Source organism: Aethalodelphis obliquidens, unplaced genomic scaffold, assembly GCF_003676395.1.
Source record: "Aethalodelphis obliquidens isolate GAN/ISIS:26980383/991018 unplaced genomic scaffold, ASM367639v1 scaffold9, whole genome shotgun sequence".
In the NCBI taxonomy this organism is placed as follows: Eukaryota; Metazoa; Chordata; class Mammalia; order Artiodactyla; family Delphinidae; genus Aethalodelphis; species Aethalodelphis obliquidens.
The window spans coordinates 10,396,400-10,414,389 of record NW_020837953.1 but is presented as its reverse complement, the minus strand read 5'-3'; the positions used below and the strand labels follow the sequence as shown (position 1 = coordinate 10,414,389).

Below are 17,990 nucleotides of genomic sequence, written 5' to 3'. Positions count from 1 at the left end.
TCGGCAGGGGACGTGGGTTCGTGCCCCGGTCCGGGAAGATCCCACATGCCGCGGAGCGGCTGGGCCCGTGAGCCATGGCCGCTGAGCCTGCGCGTCCGGAGCCTGTGCTCCGCAACGGGAGAGGCCACAACAGTGAGAGGCCCGCGTACCGCAAAAAAAAAAAAAAAAATAGGGCGGGTGATGATAAATACAAACTCTAGGTAGTGGTTTCCCCTGGAGGAAGGGAGGCAGAGGGCAAGGAGATGTGCCAGCAGGGTTCTGTTCTCCAGTTGGGTGGGGGGTTCGTGGGTGATTATTATGTGTAATAATAGGGTAAACAAACAACGGAAATAAAAGGCCAGTCATGGTGCAATTATTACAGTGATCCTAACGAAGAATTCAGATTAATCTAATTCTAATCATCTGAGGTCCAAAAAGACAGAAAAATCACTAACAAAAATAAACAGCACCCCAACAATAAAATTTATATGTGCCTCTCCACCCCAGTACACCTATTTACATGACGATTATATTTTATAATTATAATCCAGGCTTTTTGGTAAAATCATGACGTGATGGTTCTCATAATTTCCACTGTGGTGAGGAGCATAGGCTCTGAGTTGGCCAGACCTGGTTCAAATCCCAGCTCCGCCATTTGCTAACCACGTGACCCTGAGAAAGCGGTTCCTCCCCCACTAATCCTCCCCATCATAGGCCTGGGAGGTGCTGATTAAATAATACATAGAAATGTAGGTAAAAACAAACATGCAGGGGCTTCCCTGGTGGCGCAGTGGTTGAGAATCTGCCTGCTAATGCAGGGGACACGGGTTCAAGCCCTGGTATGGGAGGATCCCACATGCCGCGGAGCAACTAGGCCTGTGAGCCACAACTACTGAGCCTGCACGTCTGGAGCCTGTGCTCCGCAACAAGAGAGGCCGCGATAGTGAGAGGCCCGCGCACCGCGATGAAGAGTGGCCCCCGCTTGCCACAACTAGAGAAAGCCCTCGCACAGAAACAAAGACCCAACACAGCAAAAATAAATTAATAAATTCCTACCCCCAACATCTTAAAAAAAAAAAACACGCTATGTGTATAAGGTATGTAAAGACAACATGCCTGTAATGTACATACAAAGCCTGGTATGTTGCAGGTTCTACAAGTCAAGTTCTTGAATAAATCACGTTTGATTCATTCAGACTAGTCTGCTGAATGAATCAAACGTAAAGCAGGCTCTGTCACCCCTGTGACATGAAAACAGCAGGGAAGCAGCAGTCACGAGGTGGAAGCACATCCTGGTAGTGGGTGGGAACGCGTGTGCTCCGTGTGGAGGGGTAAGGCCCATCACCTCTGCCACTGAGCCTGCCCAGGGCCAGGAGCGTTGGGGTGACGGAGCCTCAGTCCTCGCCTCAACCCCAAGGGGGCTGGGCATGGCTGCTCTAGACCCTTCAGGCTAAGACGTGGTGATCCATCTTCTGAAACCCCCAGGCTGCTTGTACAAGAAGAGGGTTCCTACCTGCAGGAAGGTCAGGGCTGCTCTCTGCAGCAGGCACTCTGCGTAGCAGACCTCAGCGTGGATTTCCACTGCAGGGAGAAAACCAAAGCCCTGCGGCCTCCTGGGACTCTTGGCAGGAGGCTTGGGCCAAATCCTCCTCATCCCACTTCCCCAAAGGCAAAGGGAGCCTGAATCAGCACCTGCCTGCCACCTCCCGAATCCCCATCACCAGGTTACCTGGTGGCAGGCACCATTGCCCTGAATTAGCTCACACCCCCGACCCCACCCCCGAGAATGTCAGCACGGGGCCCTGGGCCTTGTTCTCTTGTCCTCCGGGCGTCACTGTAGGTGCTGTGCACCAATACCCCTACAGTGCTGGGATGAATGGATAAACCCAGGGAAGCTGCAGGCTGCAGGAGTAAGGAAGGAGAACGAACACAGCCCGAGGAGTCAGGAAAGACTTCCAGAAGAAGACACCTGAGTTGGGCTATTTGAGTTGAACATGGGATGGAAGGATGAGGCAGGAAGAGCTTTCTCAGCAGAGGCCCAGGAAAGCCAAACAACTCAGGTGCCTGGGGGACAGCTGAGCCACAGAAGGTTGAAATGGGGTGGAGCAGGGAGAGATTTAGGGGACAGGGAAAGATGAGGGGCAGAAGTCTGGCTGTAAAGGGTCTTAAACACTGGTGGAGGCCTGCAGATTTGGTCCTGTGGGCAGCAGGGAGCCATGGAAGGTAGGAAGGAGAGAGTGGCACCATCATAAGCACTGTTTTGCACTGGAACCTTCAAAGGGCTCTCGAGGTGGGGAGGGCCATTTGCCCCTGCACTAAAGGGCCCCAAATTGCTTATGGTTGGCTGCTGCTGTCTCTAGGACTGCCACATGTGGTCACGGCACAAAGATGCCACATGGCTCTGGTGGCCCAGACCTTCTCTTCCACGGCCCCCAGCTGTTTCATCTCAGTGTGTCAGCCTCTAGGACCACATTCCCCGCAGGAGCACGTGAGATCACTAAGATAATTAAACCAGTAGACCTAACTGCACACACAGTCCTAAGCCCACACTGGCCTGAGGAGCAAAGTGCATGGACCTTGTGACAGCATTTTCTTACCCAATTTCCAGCAGGTAATACTGTCAGGTAAGTGAATCTCACCTGCTCCCCCGCCCTCACCACCCCACCCCCACCCCCGCCACCTGAGACCAGTCCTCAAAAGGCCCCAGGTCTGACCCATCTGTGTCCCAGTGTCTAGGGCAGGGCCCGGCCCCCTGGGTGACAACTGGGAGGACACCTGTCCCTTCCCCCCCCCTTCCTGGGCCTGGAACCGGGCTGCCTGGCGTCAGCAGAGTTGAGAGCACATCCCAGCTGCCACACCTTCCGTGAATTGGTCCATAGTGGGGCGGTGCAACAGGTTGTTGAAGGAATCTGTTACAGAGGACTTCCTCCGGTGCCTGAAGAGGAAAATGGGATCTCAGGTCATTCAGGGAGGGTGAGCGAGGGGCCCGTGGGCCTCCAACAGCATCTCCTGCCCCTCCCGTAGGACTCCACACACTAAACTCCTGGCAACTCCCCCCAGTCCAGGCCTTCTCACACCCTTGCCCCTGCTGTTGCCTCTGCATGGAGCCCCCTCCCCCGCCCGCTCTACCCTGGCCAGTTCCTAGTCACCCTATAGGACCCAGCTCTGGCATCACCTCCTCCAGGATGCCTTTCCTGCTCCTCCAGCTGGACCCCCACGACCCCATGAGCCTCCCTGCATCGGGCTAGGATGTTACTGTCTGTGCCTGTCTCCCCGATCAGCCAGTTCAGGCGTCAGAGGGGCCGGGGTCTGATGATTCCCTGGGTGGCTAGTGCCCAGCACAGGGCCTGGCCTAGGGCAGGCAGGGGTGTGTCCCAGTGAATGACGACTCCACCTGTGCACGAACCCTGAGGGTCTATTCATTCACGCATACAGGCAGTTAACGTGTACTGAACACAAACTATGCACCAGGTCCCGTAACCGAAGTCTTCATTCAGTCCCCACAACAACCCTGTCATCACACCCATTTCACAGATGAGGAAAGTTCAGACCAGAAAGGGGCTTGCCCAAGGTCAGCGAGTTATTACGTGACAGAGCCAGGATTTGTCTCCTCCCAAGCCAGCCTGGCCCCTGGAAGCCCTCCGTGACTGGCTCAGACAACACAGCTCCTGAGGCAGTGCTAACAGGGATGGGTTTTAGCACTTGGGGACACCTTTTTTTAGCCAAAAGGAGTAGGACTGATAGTGGCATGTTAGGCACTGGGATAGGCCAAGGTGACAGAAGAATGGGCCTCACAACCCCTCATCCCTGTCCACACCCCCGGCCGCGACCTCTGACAGAGCGACTGGGCCTCCTTCAACATGTTGCCAGCAAGTAGGATGTCCTGGGGGTCAAAGGTCATCATGGCCTGCATCTCCAGGATGGTGGCATACGTCAGTGAGTGGTACATGCTCTCCTTGGTTCTGCCAGAGAGAAGGGACACGAGAGCATAAACTCCTAGAATTCCAAGGTAGCTGACCCTGTGTCATCACCCCCCGTTCCCTCCCCCAACCCGCATGGGAGGAAACACAGGTCCAGAGAGGGGAAGGGACTCGCCAAGGGCTGACCCTTCCATTGCTGCTCAGGCGGCCTCGGATCCCAGCATCTCTTCTTCCTGCTGAGTGGCTCTACGTGACTCCAATCTGAGCCTCGGTTTCTCACCCATTCCACATGGATGGAAGCAGCAAGGCTGCCGTGAGGACTCCGCAAGAGCTCAGCAGTGTGTTGGCCTGAGGTGGTACTCCCCTGCGCCAGGGCCTGCCTCTCACCTGCTGCCCCATCTACCACAGGTCCTGTCTGTGGGGTCTCTTCTCTCCTCAAGCCCCACCTTGGGCTTGCCCATCCTTGTTCCCTGGACCTCACTGACCTCGCCACCTCCTGCCTCTCCCCACCCCATCATCTGATCCTGTTGCTCTCTGCCTGAGCCCTCCCGTGACTTCCACATCCCATGAGACAATGCTGGGGGCCCGAGGCGCCACACATCACAGGCCCTGCCCACCTCTCCAGCCCAGCCCTCGTATCACTTATGCTTCTGACCCACCATCTGGTCACATTCAAGACTATACCACACTGAACCACACACACTCTCCTCGAGAAAAGCCCACATCTTCCCTCCTGCAGGCCTTTGTCCTTGCTGTTCCCTCAGCCTGAAATGCCCATCCCCTACCCCCGCATCCCCTGACTCATCTGTCAAGGCCCTCAAATGCCTCAAAGGCCACTGGGAATCCAGGGCTCCCTCCCAAAGGGAGCATGTGTCTATAACTGAGGCACAGGTCACACTGAACTTGTATTAGCCGAGGCTCAGCTCTCTCCCAGACTGTGGGCTCCTCAAGGACAGCGCTTGTGTGAGATTTATCTCTGACTCAGCACCAACGTGACAGGGCTGAGCGAGCCGGTCTCAGGAAGCCTCCCCGTCCTGTCTCCTGGCTCCGCCACAGCCCCAGACCTTGCATCTAAAGGGTGTTGGGGGGAAGAGGGGTGGCATTTAATCTAACACACGCAGAGAGCAACAGGCAAGGAAGGATGGGACCAATGCCAGTCCTCCTCTGTACGTGGGGAAGTCACAATGTATCTGGGCCTTGATTTATGCTTCTGCAAAATGGGGACAATAATGCTGGCCCACCCGAGTCCATGTGGGTCTGGCTGGGGATTACCCTTGCCTGGCACACAGTAGATGCTGCAGCGATTTTTTGCTCCCTTCCCCACACCCCCTTATTAATTATTTTCCAAACTCCTCAGTGCCAGGCTTATGCTGGGGACTTCAGGGGAGAGAGAAGATGACTAAGGTTTATAGACCATCTATTCTATCCTAAGACTTCACCTGTTCCTCATTCATAAAGCACCTCTGTAAATTAAGTTGCTTTTTTACTTCTGGGTGATTCTCAGGTGATATTATCCTTGGAAGTCAAAGGTTCATGAAGGAGACCAGTGTTGGCAGCTGTTGGGACACCTCCCAGGTCTCTGCTAGAACTGCTTATCTGAGGGCAGTGGCTTGTGGAAAGGAGGCCACGGTCTGCAGTGGGGTTACAGAACTCAGGCTTCAGAGTCTCTCAGACACAGGTTGGAATCCTGGCCTCGCTAGTCACCAGCTGTGTGATCCTCGTGAGTCTTGCAGCCTCTCTGAGCCTCAGGCTTTTCCTCTGTAAAATGGATACAATAACCCTTCTCTCCCAGGACTTTGGGTGGCTTAAGTAGGGTGCCCAGGCCAGGGCCATAACACCGATGTTCAATGAATGTGAGTCTGAGTCCCTCTGTGTCCTGCCAGGGTCAAGGGTCATTGCCCTACATAAAAACTTTCTCCCTGAGGAAGGGTTTCCCGGGCAGCACACAGACCCACCTCCCAGATAATCCCCTTCCCCCAGGCCTCTCCAACTCTCACCCTCCTCGCCCCCAGGTCCCAGGCCCAGACTCAGCCACACCTGCCCAGCCCAGTAGGAGGGAGAGCCCCTCCTGGGCAGCTGGCAGGCGAAATGGAATTTCTAGTCTGAGGCCCAAGGCCCCGACAGGCACCTGCAGCTGGGAATCCTAGCCCCTCCCCAGCCCATGACGTGGAAGCCCCCAACTCTGGTCTGGACTGGGATTCAGGGCACAGAGGTATAACAACCCCCCGGACCTCAGGCACCCCAAGTTTAGTCTGCACTCCACAAAGTCCTTGTTGTACATATGGCGACCAGACCCCTAGAAGCAACGATCCCCTCACCTCTGAGCTAGACCCACCTCTAGGACATGATGCCCAATGGGGTCTCACCTGCCAGGCCTAGACAAGCTGTCAAGATGGGGAGGGCACTGGAAGAGCCATCGGAAAAGCAGGGTGTTGGGACTGGGGACTCCTTGGCCACCTGGAGGTCTGCTAAGCCCAGCGGCCTCCAGCCCTTCCCTCCTCTGCCAGTAGCCAGGGCTCAGGCCCTTGTCAGCTATTCATCAGCCATCCTGTCCTCACCATCAGGACAACTGACTCTGACCCAAACCCCACTGCTGTTTCCTGGGGACACCCCTGCAGTCACAGCCTAAGGCCTTACTTCCCGAGGACCTCTCTGGGCGAGGATGCCCCCCTGCAGCCTGTCTCAGAGACAGACCCCCTGCCTCCAAGCCACTTTCCTTCACCCTCATGAAATCCCCCCACGCCTCTCAGACCCACCTCGCTGCCCTCTTCTCCAGCCCAACCACCTTCTGGGGGACTCATATCCCCAGTCCACCTTCCATCACCCTGCCCTCTCCCTTCTGGGACCGTCCCCAGCTCTCCCCACCCCAGCCAGGCTGACTATCTGTCTTCCTCAAATACACTAGACCTTTGTTCACTGCCAGGCCTTGGCACTGGCTGTTCCTCTGCCTGGAAATGCCCTCTCCATCTGGCTGACTCCTTCTCATCCAACCTCTCTCAACTTAAATGTCACTTCCTCCAGGAAGACTTCCGGGGCTGGCTGAACACAGGTGTGCGATCTGTGCAGTCACACGGGGCTCCATGCTTGGTTTAATGCTCTGCTGTCACCGTTTTGAAACACTTAATAATTTTTGAACAAAGAATTCCACATTTTCACGTCGCAGTGCACCCCGGAAGGTATGTGGCTGGTCCTAAAGCCATTATTACTTGTTTCACTTGGTGCAGTGAGGAACCCTGAGAAGGGCTCACGCCCCGCTCGGTACTGCAGCCCCAGCACCCGGCCCACCGCCGGCCACAAGAGGGCACTCCTGAGGTGCTGCCGAGTGAACGGGCCCCAGGCGCCCAACTGCCCCATCCCATGGTTCACACCTTGACCTCCCCGTCAGCCCAGAGGCCAGCTCTGCTTCTGGAGTCCTGCACGATACCACCCACCCTCCCAGCCACAGACTCCCCGCCTGCCGCCTGTGCGCTCTCTCCAGTCACTCCCACTGCCCCATCCCCCCACCTCCAGCCTGTCCTCTCTCCCTGACCCCCTAGCTGAGCTTCCTCATACCAGCCACTCTCTTGTCAAAACCCTCACTGCTGGCCTGCCAACTCCCGCTGCCCTGGTTAGGAGCCGCGCGACCGCCTAGTTTCTCCGCGGCGCTGCCACTGAGCAAGGCAGGAGGAAGCCGCCAGCCACACGGACGGGCACGCTCTGAGCGGGGCCCCCAGCCTCGGCCCATCGTGCCACTCATGAACTTCTGCCCAGTCCCTGCCACCTCCCCAGCCCAGCACCAGCCTGGCCCCTTCCTCTCAGCGGGGGACTTTGCTTCCTCCCCCAGAGGGATCCGGGACAGTGCAGGGGCACACCACCCTCCCTCGGCCCCACACACCTGTTCTACCTCCTTCCCTCCCTCCTGGAAGACGCGGCACGTGTGAGGCCTCCTGTGCCAGGGAAACTCCACCTGCTTGAGATCCAGGATGGCCCAGGAGGCAAACTGTGGGTTGTGGAGCTGAATGGGGCTGGATGTGCATCCTGGTCCTGCTGCTTATCAACCATGACCATGTTTTTCATCAAATGAGTAGTGTAGCTACCATGTTCCAGAGACAGTGCTCAGGGACACACACAGCGTGAAGTAAAATAAACCAGAAGCTACTCAAAGAAGTGAAAAAAGGAAAGCAAATGGTGTATATATGGTGACATATATACACCAATCTGTATAAAACAGATAACTAATAAGAACCTGCTGTAAAACAAACAAACAAACAACAAAGTAGTATAACATGCAGGTTCTGGTGTTAGTTTGGGGGAAAGAAAAAAGAAAGAAGTGAAAAAGGGAAAGCAGAAGCTGGGGTGGGGGGAGGCTTGGAGAGCCCAGTTACTCCCCGAGGGCAAAGTGTGGGTGACAGTGAAACGAGACACCACGCGTGCTATGGGGAGCAGTGGATGACACTGACCCCCAGCATCCTTCACAGCTTCAGTGGCTGTGAATGGGGAGAGCAGACCGTTTTTGAGCAAGAATTATTTTATCTAGACCAGTGGTTCTTAACAGAGATGGGGAGGTATTTTTACTGAATCTGCCCACCCCTCCCCTGACAGCTAGCAATTTCTGGAAACATTATTTGGTTGTCACAAGAAGGGACGGGGAGTGTGCTCATGACATCCACTGTTTGGGGAGGAAGCGCTTCAACTCAAAAGAAAGCAAAGACCCTTTTCCGGAATGGGGCAGGAGTCAAGAGAAAGAGAGGTTACAGTGCCTCACGTGTGAGATGAAAGGTGACCTCACAGGAAGCCTGTTCTCTCTGTGGTGCTTCCTTCAGGGCAGGCGTTGCCTCTCGGGGGCCTGAGTTGCAGGACCCCTAGTAGAGGGCCCTCCTGAGGTGAGGGAAGGCGAGGCAGCCCCTCAGCGAGGAGGGGGCCGAGGGCGGGAGGAGGGCGTTGAGGGGGCAGTGGCAGAGAGGAGCCACTTCGGGACGGGTAGTGACCCGGAGGGAAGGGGAGCCGGGGAGCCTCCCTAAAGCACTGGGAGGGGAGCCTGGATGTTCGGTGACGGGGCAAGATGGGGCCTGGCCTGCCTCAGGCAGCGGCCCCACTCCCGAGCAGACCCGGCCCTGCCGTACCTCAAGCTGGATCCCCCCAGAGGGTGGGGATGAGGTGTGAGGACTGCTCGCGGAGGGACTACCGTATGACTCAAGACCACCAAGCCCTGGAGCTGCCCCGCTCAGAAGCTGGGCCACTGACCCCAGACAGGAGATCAATGGGTCAGTCAGGTCTAGAGAAACTGAACAGGCCTGGCTTGAGGCTTGGGGAAAGCCGTCCCCCTACCCCAGCACTTGCTTTCCCTGGGGACCTGGGGGAACCAGTTGTGGCAGAGGACAACCTAGAGCTGCAAAGAGGGGATCGGGCAAGCAGGCAGCAGACATGATTAGACCCCTGGCCCCTCACCCCTATCCCAGTCCCGGAACTCAGGCAGCCAGGGGCTCTCTGTCCAGACTGAGGAATGGAGGATTCTTCTCTGGAAAAGCTAACATCTGGGGCCCGCTCTCTGCCAGATCATCCAAAAGCTGATCCCACCAATTACAAGGCTTCTTGGCCCAGACCTTCCAGTTGGCCTTTGAGTGAATGTGCTCTTAAATACGACCAGACAGCCAGCCAGGGACCATCGGGCATTTCAGGGTAGCGCCCCCCACCCTACCATGAGGAGAGTACTCCCCCCATTACACAGAAAAAGGAAACCTGGAGAAAGCCAAGATTATGCAGGGAAAGAATAAAATACTTTTAAAAGAGATAATATTCTGTGCTAATAGTAATAACAACAATAAATACTTATTAGAGGGCTTGCTACATGCCAGGTCCTATCCTCAGGACACTCATATTTTTAAATATACATATAAAGAACACAGTGCACTCATAAACAAAGAATAAGATGTTTTAGGAAAAAAAGAACATTCAGAGAACACTGAAGAGTACTAGGGAATTAATCATATGATTACACACAAGAAAGAAAAGTCAGTGGATTTAATGATAAGGTTGAGGAACTCTCCCATAAATCAGAGGAAAAAAGATAAAGAAATGCGAGGGGGGTGGTGTGTGGATAAATATCTTAGAAGAGGACTGATCCAGGAAGTCCAATACCTGCCTTAAACAAAGCCCAGGAAAGGGAAACAGAACGTGGAAGGATCATACGAGAGAATTTCCTAGAACTCAGTTTCCGAATAAAAAAATACCAAGAGGACTTCCCCGTTGACGCAGTGGTTGGGAATCCGCCTGCTAACCTGGGGACATGGGTTCGAGCCCTGGTCTGGGAAGATCCCACATGCCACGGAGTAACTAAGCCCGTGTGCCACAATACTGAGCCTGTGGTCTAGGGCCCACGAGCCACAACTACTGAGTCCGTGTGCTGCAACTACTGAAGCCCGCGCGCCTAGAGCCTGTGTTCGGCAACAAGAGAAGCCACTGCAATGAGAAGCCCACACACTGTAATGAAGGGTAGCCCCCGCTCGCTGCAACTAGAGGAAGCCCGTGTGCAGCAACGAAGACCCAGCGCAGCCAAAACAAACAAAGAAAAAAAAATGCCAAGTAAAAAGACCTACATTCTGGCACATCATTGTGAAATTTCAGATTTGCAGGAATAAAAGAGAAGATCCTAAACATCTCTGGAGAAGGAAAAAAGACCCCATGCCATGTAAGAAGAATCAGGATTCTCCCGGCTACAGTACATGCCAGAAAACAGGGCAGAAAACAACGCCTTCAAAATTCTGAGGGGGAAAGATCATATTCATGCAACTCTCTCTTTGGAAATTTCTAGAGGACATGCTCTAGTTAAATGAGGGAGGATACAGATATGAGAGAGAAAAAGCCAGGCCAAGCAAACAGGGGAGAAGCAAAGGGGATTCCAGGAGCCGGCTGGAAGGTGGCCAGTAAACAGGCCTGTCTTCCAGGGGAAAGGTTTCCAGGAAAAAGAGGGACTGAGGGCTTACCTGATATGTCTGAGTATTTATGGAAAACCTCATGACTTGATGGAGTAGTTATAAAGAGTTCAGGATAAACGTATAGCGAATCAGGCAAATGAAGAAAACAAGACAATTATTAACTCCAGAAAGAAAATGTAATCTTATAATGTAAGACTTGTCTCTGCAATGAGCATAATTACATAGTTATAATAATGAAAATACTGATTACTGATTTAGCCAGATATTGTGATATAATGATAGGAGGAGGGAAGGGAGGTGAGGCAGGGGTATAAGAAAGCTAAATTCTTGTCAACCATCAGGTGATGTGTAAAAGCAAAAAGTAACAAGAGTGAATTTTATGGTATGTGAATTATATCTCAACTTAATTTCAGTTTTTAAAAAATTGAAAAAAGTGGTAAGTAAAGAAAGAGCACTCTAAGCATACTATTTAGAAATAAGGCAGGGAATTCCCTGGTGGTGCAGTGGTTAAGAATCTGCCTGCCAATGCAGGGGACCCGGGTTCAATCCCTGGTCGGGGAAGATCCCACATACCACAGAGTAACTAAGCCCGTGTGCCACAACTACTGAGCCTGCGCTCTAGAGCCCCAAGCCACAACTACTGAGCCCACACGCCACAACTACTGAAGCCTGCGCACCCTAGAGCCCACGCGCCACAACTACTGAAGACTGCACACTCAAGGGGCCGAGTGCCACAACCACCGAGCCCGCGTGCTGCAACTACTGAAGCCCACGTGCCTAGAGCCTGTGCTCCGCAACAAGAGAAGCCACCGCAATGAGAAGCCCGCACACCGCAACTAGAGAAAGCCTGCGCGCAATGCAGCCAAAAAAAGAAATAAGGCAGTCAACACTAGAAGAAATGGCTAAACTACTGTCATCATTGCCCTAAAGGCTTGAGTAAAAGCAACTCAAGTCTTCAGTGCTTTGGAGGAAAATAACAAAAAGGGGCTGTTTTAGAGCTGGATTCAGTGGGAACAAGAAATCAAAGTGGAAGAAGCTGCAAGACCTGAGGGGAAGGAAGTCACAGTGACCTTGGGGAGGGCCTGGCTGTTCCTGGCTGTGGAATGGGGACCCTGAGCCATTTTTATGGGATTCTCAGGGGTCATAGTGACCCAGAAGGCTGAAGGCATTGAGTTACACAGGGTTCCTCTCACATAAAACCTCTGGTTCTCCATCTGGCATCCCCATCCCTACACTTACATGTGTGCATGCACGTGCGCGCACGCGCGCGCACGCACACACACACACACACACACACACACACACACACACACACCCTCCATCCCCAACCTGGGCTTAAGCCTCACCTGGGCTTGAGGTAGCTGAGTGCTTCTGAGAACTGGTTGGTGAGGAAGAGGTCCAGGGCGGTCATGCACTGGTCCAGGGACTCATGGAGGCTGCTCACAGGAGTCCTGATGGGAGAGACACAGGCATGACCTGGGAGCTCTCAACAGAGCCTCAGTTGAGAGGCTCGACTGTCCTGGCTGGAACAGAGCCGCCCAAGGCGCCCAAGGCGAACTACCTGGTGGTCCTTGGATGCCTGTCATGAGCTCCTCCAGGCTGCCCACTCTGTACTAATACACAGGACAATGTGGACTTACCTCTAAGTGTTCCTAAAGGTGGGAGGGGGAGCAGAGGGGGGTGGTGTCATCTGAGATCGTGGGGAGGGGCTGAGGATGGGATGTGGTGGGTTGGTGCAAGGAAACCTCAGGAATAAATTTATCTTACCTCTCACAAGGGTAAAAGGAGTCTTTGTGGCCCTTCCGACCCATTGGACTTTTCTGCCCCCACTGGGGGGCACAGCCTACCCACTAAATCCCACTTCAGCTCTTTTCTTCCTGCGTCTTCTCTAGGCCTTCTCCTGGCCTCCTCAGGCCTGCATTCTAGAACCCCACAGGCGCTGTCACAATGGGCCACAGTGGGCAGCCACCCTGTAAGAGCTGTCAGGGCCTTTTATGTTCAAGGGCCACCTTCCCAATGGCACCTCCAGTACACCCGACCTCCTTCCAGTCCTTACACTTCTTGATAGCTCTTACCACCTCTGACATATATATTTTTTTACTTATTTTTGTGTTTATTGTCTGTCTCCCTCCACTAAAATATAAGCTTCCTGAGGGCAGGAATCTTTGTTTTGTTCACTGCTGTATCACCGGCACGTAGTATCTGGTACAAAATGGGCTTTTGATAAATATAGGTTAAGTCAGTGAATGAATGAATGAATGGATGGATGGATGGAGAGTCTTGGGCTAGGAGGGCAAATCCCTGATCTTTCTGAGCCTCCGCTTCCCATCTGAAAGATGAGAGATGATCCTAAAAGTCCTGTCTGATGGTCTTATGAATGTCTCTTCTCAAGGGGTCGCTTTTAAGTAGAGAAGGCTCTAAAAAGTGTCTCGATGATCGTACTGAAAGGAGATCCTTTTCCCCCAAAGTTAATAAAGTTCTTTCTGCACCAGGTAAACTTCTACACCTATCTTAATGCCCAGCTCTAATATCTCCTCCTCTGTGATGCATCAGCAGAACTTCCCAGGCAAAATGAAACATGCTTTGGTCAGAACTGAACTCCTGTTTGTTCTCCCAAATCTGTTCTCCAGATTTGCCATCTCAATAAATAGTACCCCTCGACCAAGTTTCTCAAGTCAGAAATAGTCATCCTTGACACATCCTCCCCCTGGCCTCCGTCATCTACTCCATCAATAAGCCCTATCAGTTCCACCTCCTGAACATCTCTTAATCCACTTCCTTCTACACCCAGTGCCCCCCAGTCCAGGCCACTACCATCTGTACCCACGTCTGATGGAAGACCCCTCCTCTACTCCTGTCCATTCCTAACTCTTCTCTCTCTCTGTTATCCCATTTTATTGTTTTTCATGCCTCTTCTCTCTCTTCTTTGCCATCTCGTTCACTCTCTCTGTTAGATTCTAAGTAATTTCTTTAGATCTTTCATTTCGCTAATTCTCTTTAAGTGGGTCTCATCCGCTACTTATCCTCTACTGAGTTTTTAATTTCAGTGATTTTATTTTTCATCTCAGAAATTCCACTTGGTTCTTTTTCAAATCTGCTTGGTCATTTTGGGCAGTATTTTGTTCCCTGCGTATTGTTGCAAGTCTATCTTTGATTTCTTTATACATTTTAAACACAATCAGTTATAATCAATATCTTAACACTCTAGGATCTCAGACTCTTAATTCTGCTATTTCTTGCTTCTGGTATCTATTGCTCACAGCGACTTGTTTCTTTGTCTGTTTTGTAATTTTACCATGAGCTCCTATTTGACTGATCCCGAAGGGATCTTGAAATGAGAATCCATTCCTCCAGAGAGGATTTTCATTTACTTCAGCCAGCTTCCCTGGGGTGCTACCACCCCCCCCCCAAGACCATTTATGTTACTTTTTTTAGTTTAGCATACCCAGGACCACAGAGGTAGTGTATATTCAAACCTGAAATTTGTGTGAGGGCAGACCAACATGTATAATTGTCTAGGGGGCCTCTTTGTCCCCACAAGAACTGCCGCCTCCCTTCGTGGTGGGTGGGTGTTTTTTCTAGTCAATGCCCCTATTTGCTGAGGATGCCCTTTGAAGGTGGCAGATTCACGTGAGGTGGTAGGGAGGCTAAGTTCCAACTCTTCACACTGTCGTTGGGTAGCCCCAAGTCCGTATTTCCCTTTCCTTAAGTGTCATTAAAACTCAAGAGTCTAGGTTTCTGGAATTTGTAAATACCCTCAGGTGGCTTCATCTAATTTACCAGCCTGATTTCAGCTCTCTCTGAATTCTTGGCCTGAGAGGATCTGTTACTTCTGTGGGCACTCAGGAATGTATTTTAAAGGATGTATGTTGTAACTCATCCAGCCTCTAGGTAGTTTTTTTAAGGGATAATGTAGGAAGCATTATTCCCTTTACTCTGTCCCTCTCATAATAGCCAAAATTATCTTTTTAAAACCGAAATCTGACCATGTCACTTCTGGATTTGAAATCCTTCACTGTCCTACTCTTAGGATAAAGATCAAGTTCCTTTCCAGGGCCAAAAAGGCCCCACTGGAAGCAGCCTCTGCCCGCCTCTTCATGAGGCAGGGACAGAGTCTTCCTTGGCACCCAGGGCTTAGCCTAGTGAGTGGTGTTCATTCCACTGTCTCTGTTGCATGCATCAATGAAAAGGCAGTGAGTACCTACTGCCCCAGGCATTTAACTGGCGTGCTCTCCGTGAGCCCTCACAAAGCCTTGTGGAGTGGGGTTATTACCTCCACTGCAGATGAGGAGACTGAGGCACAGAAGACAGGTGACTTGGCCAAGGTCACACGCCTAAGCGTGGGTTCTAACCCGTTACTGCCTGAGCCAGTGCCCACCAGCTCAGCCCCAGGAAGTCAAGTCCATTGTCCTGGCTTCTGCCCATCTCTAAACAATTCCAGAGTCGAGAGCCTACCTCCCACTTCTGCGCACACCCCGCTCCCACCCCCACCTCCAACCCAGTCAAGAGGTTCTGCCTCCTTGGTCTACCTGGAGGGAAAGATGCACAGACAGCACAGAGACGCATAGTCCCTCCCCTGGCAGCCCCAGCGCCACTTCCCCTTAACTGTCATGAGGTGGGTCTGCGGTGACCTCTCCAGACGGGCAGCTGCTTTGGGGCAGCCCTGGAGCTGATTTCTTCCCTGCCACAAACATCCACCCATCTCTGGCTCTGGGCCAGGCCTGGGGCTGGACTCTGGGGAAAGAAACTGGACCCAGACGTGGGCCTGCCCTTGAGGGCTACAGTGATGGCCAGAGCCATCAGGGCCGTGATCATGGGGGTCACTGGGGGCTGGGGAGGCCCGGAAGTGAGGGGGGTGCCGTCAAGGAAGCTTTCTGGATAAGATGGCCCTGAACTGAGGACAAGATGGAGAAGGAAGTCCCAGAAGAGGAAAAGAGTGTGAGCAAAGGGCTGGAGGCATGATACCATAGTGAGGAGGGGGCACAGGCCATCATGGGGCAGGTGGAGAAGACAGAGGCTCTGGAAGGCCTGTAAGTGTACGGGTGGGATGGGGGCATCCCAGCTGGCTGGGGAGCTCAGGCAGGCTGGGGACATTGGCCCCATTTGACCTAATAATAGCATGAACAAACATCTATCACCACTACGAGAATATCACTTCAAGTTATCTAAATTGATGATTGCATTATTTCACTCAGTCCTCCCACCAGCCCCAAGAGCCAGATGTTCTTATCTGCATTTGATAGATAAGTGAAGACAGTGAAGACAGGAACCTGATGTCCTCCTCCCAGGAACCTGGGAGAAGACAGAAATACTTTCTGCAAAAGCAACCTGCCAAACCATTACCCTCCCCTGGCTGTGACTGAGGTCCCCACTTCTCTGCAGGCTGTCCCCACGTCTTTAAGGCCTTTCTGCTCCAAGCCACCCTGCCGGGGCCCAGGCCAAAATATTCCTGGGCTCCCAAGTGGTGATGGTGGCCTCTTTGCTGTGCCGGGTGGAAACTCTGGTATGGGGAGGATGCTGAGCAGGGTGGAGCGTGGAGCATGGCTGGTAACGACTAACACCAGGAACTTTAGTGTAGTGGGGGAGGGGGCTTGAAGCCAAAGTGAGAAGAGGGCCACCCCACTCCCCTTTCCTCCCACCTCCCCACGGTGGTCTGCCTGTAAACCACTACCTCAGTGTCTGATGGGCAGAGCTGGGGGACCCTCTTCTCCGCTGGAGACAGGAAGCCCTCCTACCCGGATCCCAGTCAGGGTGAGATGGGTGGGGCAGTGGAGGCAGGGCGAGGCAGTCACTCAGAGAGCTGACTGGAATCAGAGCTGGCTTTTACTTCCTTCCAGCATTCGGGGGGAACTTCTGGCTCAGGGGGTAAGGCAACCTGTCCGTGGGGATCTGTCACATCCACAGTGACCTTTCTAAATTGCAAATACGATTGTGACTCTGCTCCCAGAGTCCCGCTTAGCTGTGCATAACGCGAGTACCACGTGGCAGGGAGTGACGTGGTGTGGCCTAGGTAGCGTGGAGTTTTGAAAGCAGACAACCCTGGACTCAAGCTGCAGCTCAGCAATCACTTGTTGGAGAAACGTGGGAAGGTTCTTTAACCTCTATGAGCCTCAGTTTCCTCATCAATGAAATGGGAATGACCTACCTCCCAGGGTTGCTGGGAAGAATGACTGAGACAGTGGAAAGCACAATAGGAAGTATTCGGGAAACATTAGCACATTTTTTTCCCTAAGATTATGTATTTCCATCATTTCTTTTACCGAGCGGCACCACTTTTATAATGAAACTAAGTAACTTTAAAAGATTGAGCGCACATATCCTGTAAAATCCCAGCAATTCCACTCCTACCTGGCAACATGGAAGAACGCTCACATATGTGCAAAGGACAATCATTCAAGAATATTCAATGTTTGAATAACAAGACACTGGGAACCACCTCAGTGTCCACCAAGAAGGCTGGATAAATAAATAAATGATGGTCTCTACATCAGGTGGCATATCATACTTCAAGGCAAGTGGGGACCAGGGCTTCAAGGATCAAGAGAGCTAAATCTCAGTAACCTGAAGCTGAGTGAGAAAAAGCAAGCTGCAGAATGATTTGTGCTATATGACTCCATTTACAGAAAAAGTTTAAAGAGCTATGCATTTTTTAGGCTTATACATACTCAGCAAAAGAATAAAAACAGACAGAGAAATGATAAAACCAAAATTCAGGATGGTGACTATCTCTGTAGGGGGAAGGGTGGGCTGGTCCACAGGGATGCTTTATGTCTTACAAAGAATATGAAATAAACAGGGCACAATGTTAACATCTGAAAAAGCTTGCTGGCAAGGGCATGGAGTTCATTTTATTATTTGTGATATTCTTCTGAAGGCTGAAAATATTTCATAATTTTTAAAGTGGAGGAGATTTAAATGTTGGTCTTTTCACCACTGAGCCTCACACATGGGGCTGGGCCCAGAGCAGGCCTGGGAGTGTTTGTTGACTGACTGAATGAGTGTCTATGGTGAAGGTGGAACTGCTTTGCTCCTGCTCTGCTCAGACCCCACCAGAATGGCACTGAACAGGGCTAGGGACAGATGGACCTGGAGGGCACGTAGGTGGGTGGGTATGGTTTAGTGTGAGGACGACCTGCCAGTGCTAGAAGGGCAGGCTCATTGCCCTGGAGGCCCAAGG

At 52.4% G+C, this 17,990-nt stretch overlaps 1 protein-coding gene across 10 annotated transcripts in view; it reads right to left on the bottom strand.

Annotated features, from left to right (window-relative positions):
• TTC39A (tetratricopeptide repeat domain 39A) overlaps positions 1 to 17,990 on the bottom strand; it is a 59,005-nt gene that overhangs the window by 26,541 nt on the left and 14,474 nt on the right. For 8 of the 10 annotated variants that reach the window (XM_027108581.1, XM_027108586.1, XM_027108591.1 and 5 more), the window contains exons 2-5: positions 12,160 to 12,264; positions 3,810 to 3,941; positions 2,838 to 2,914; positions 1,493 to 1,560 (exon numbers count right to left, since the gene is read on the bottom strand). In XM_027108581.1, the coding sequence (XP_026964382.1) occupies positions 1,493 to 1,560; positions 2,838 to 2,914; positions 3,810 to 3,941; positions 12,160 to 12,264 (382 nt within the window). Of the gene's footprint in view, positions 1 to 1,492; positions 1,561 to 2,837; positions 2,915 to 3,809; positions 3,942 to 4,085; positions 6,112 to 12,159; positions 12,265 to 17,990 lie in introns of those variants that run through there. The other 2 variants (XM_027108588.1, XM_027108585.1) reach the window with 2 other exon arrangements.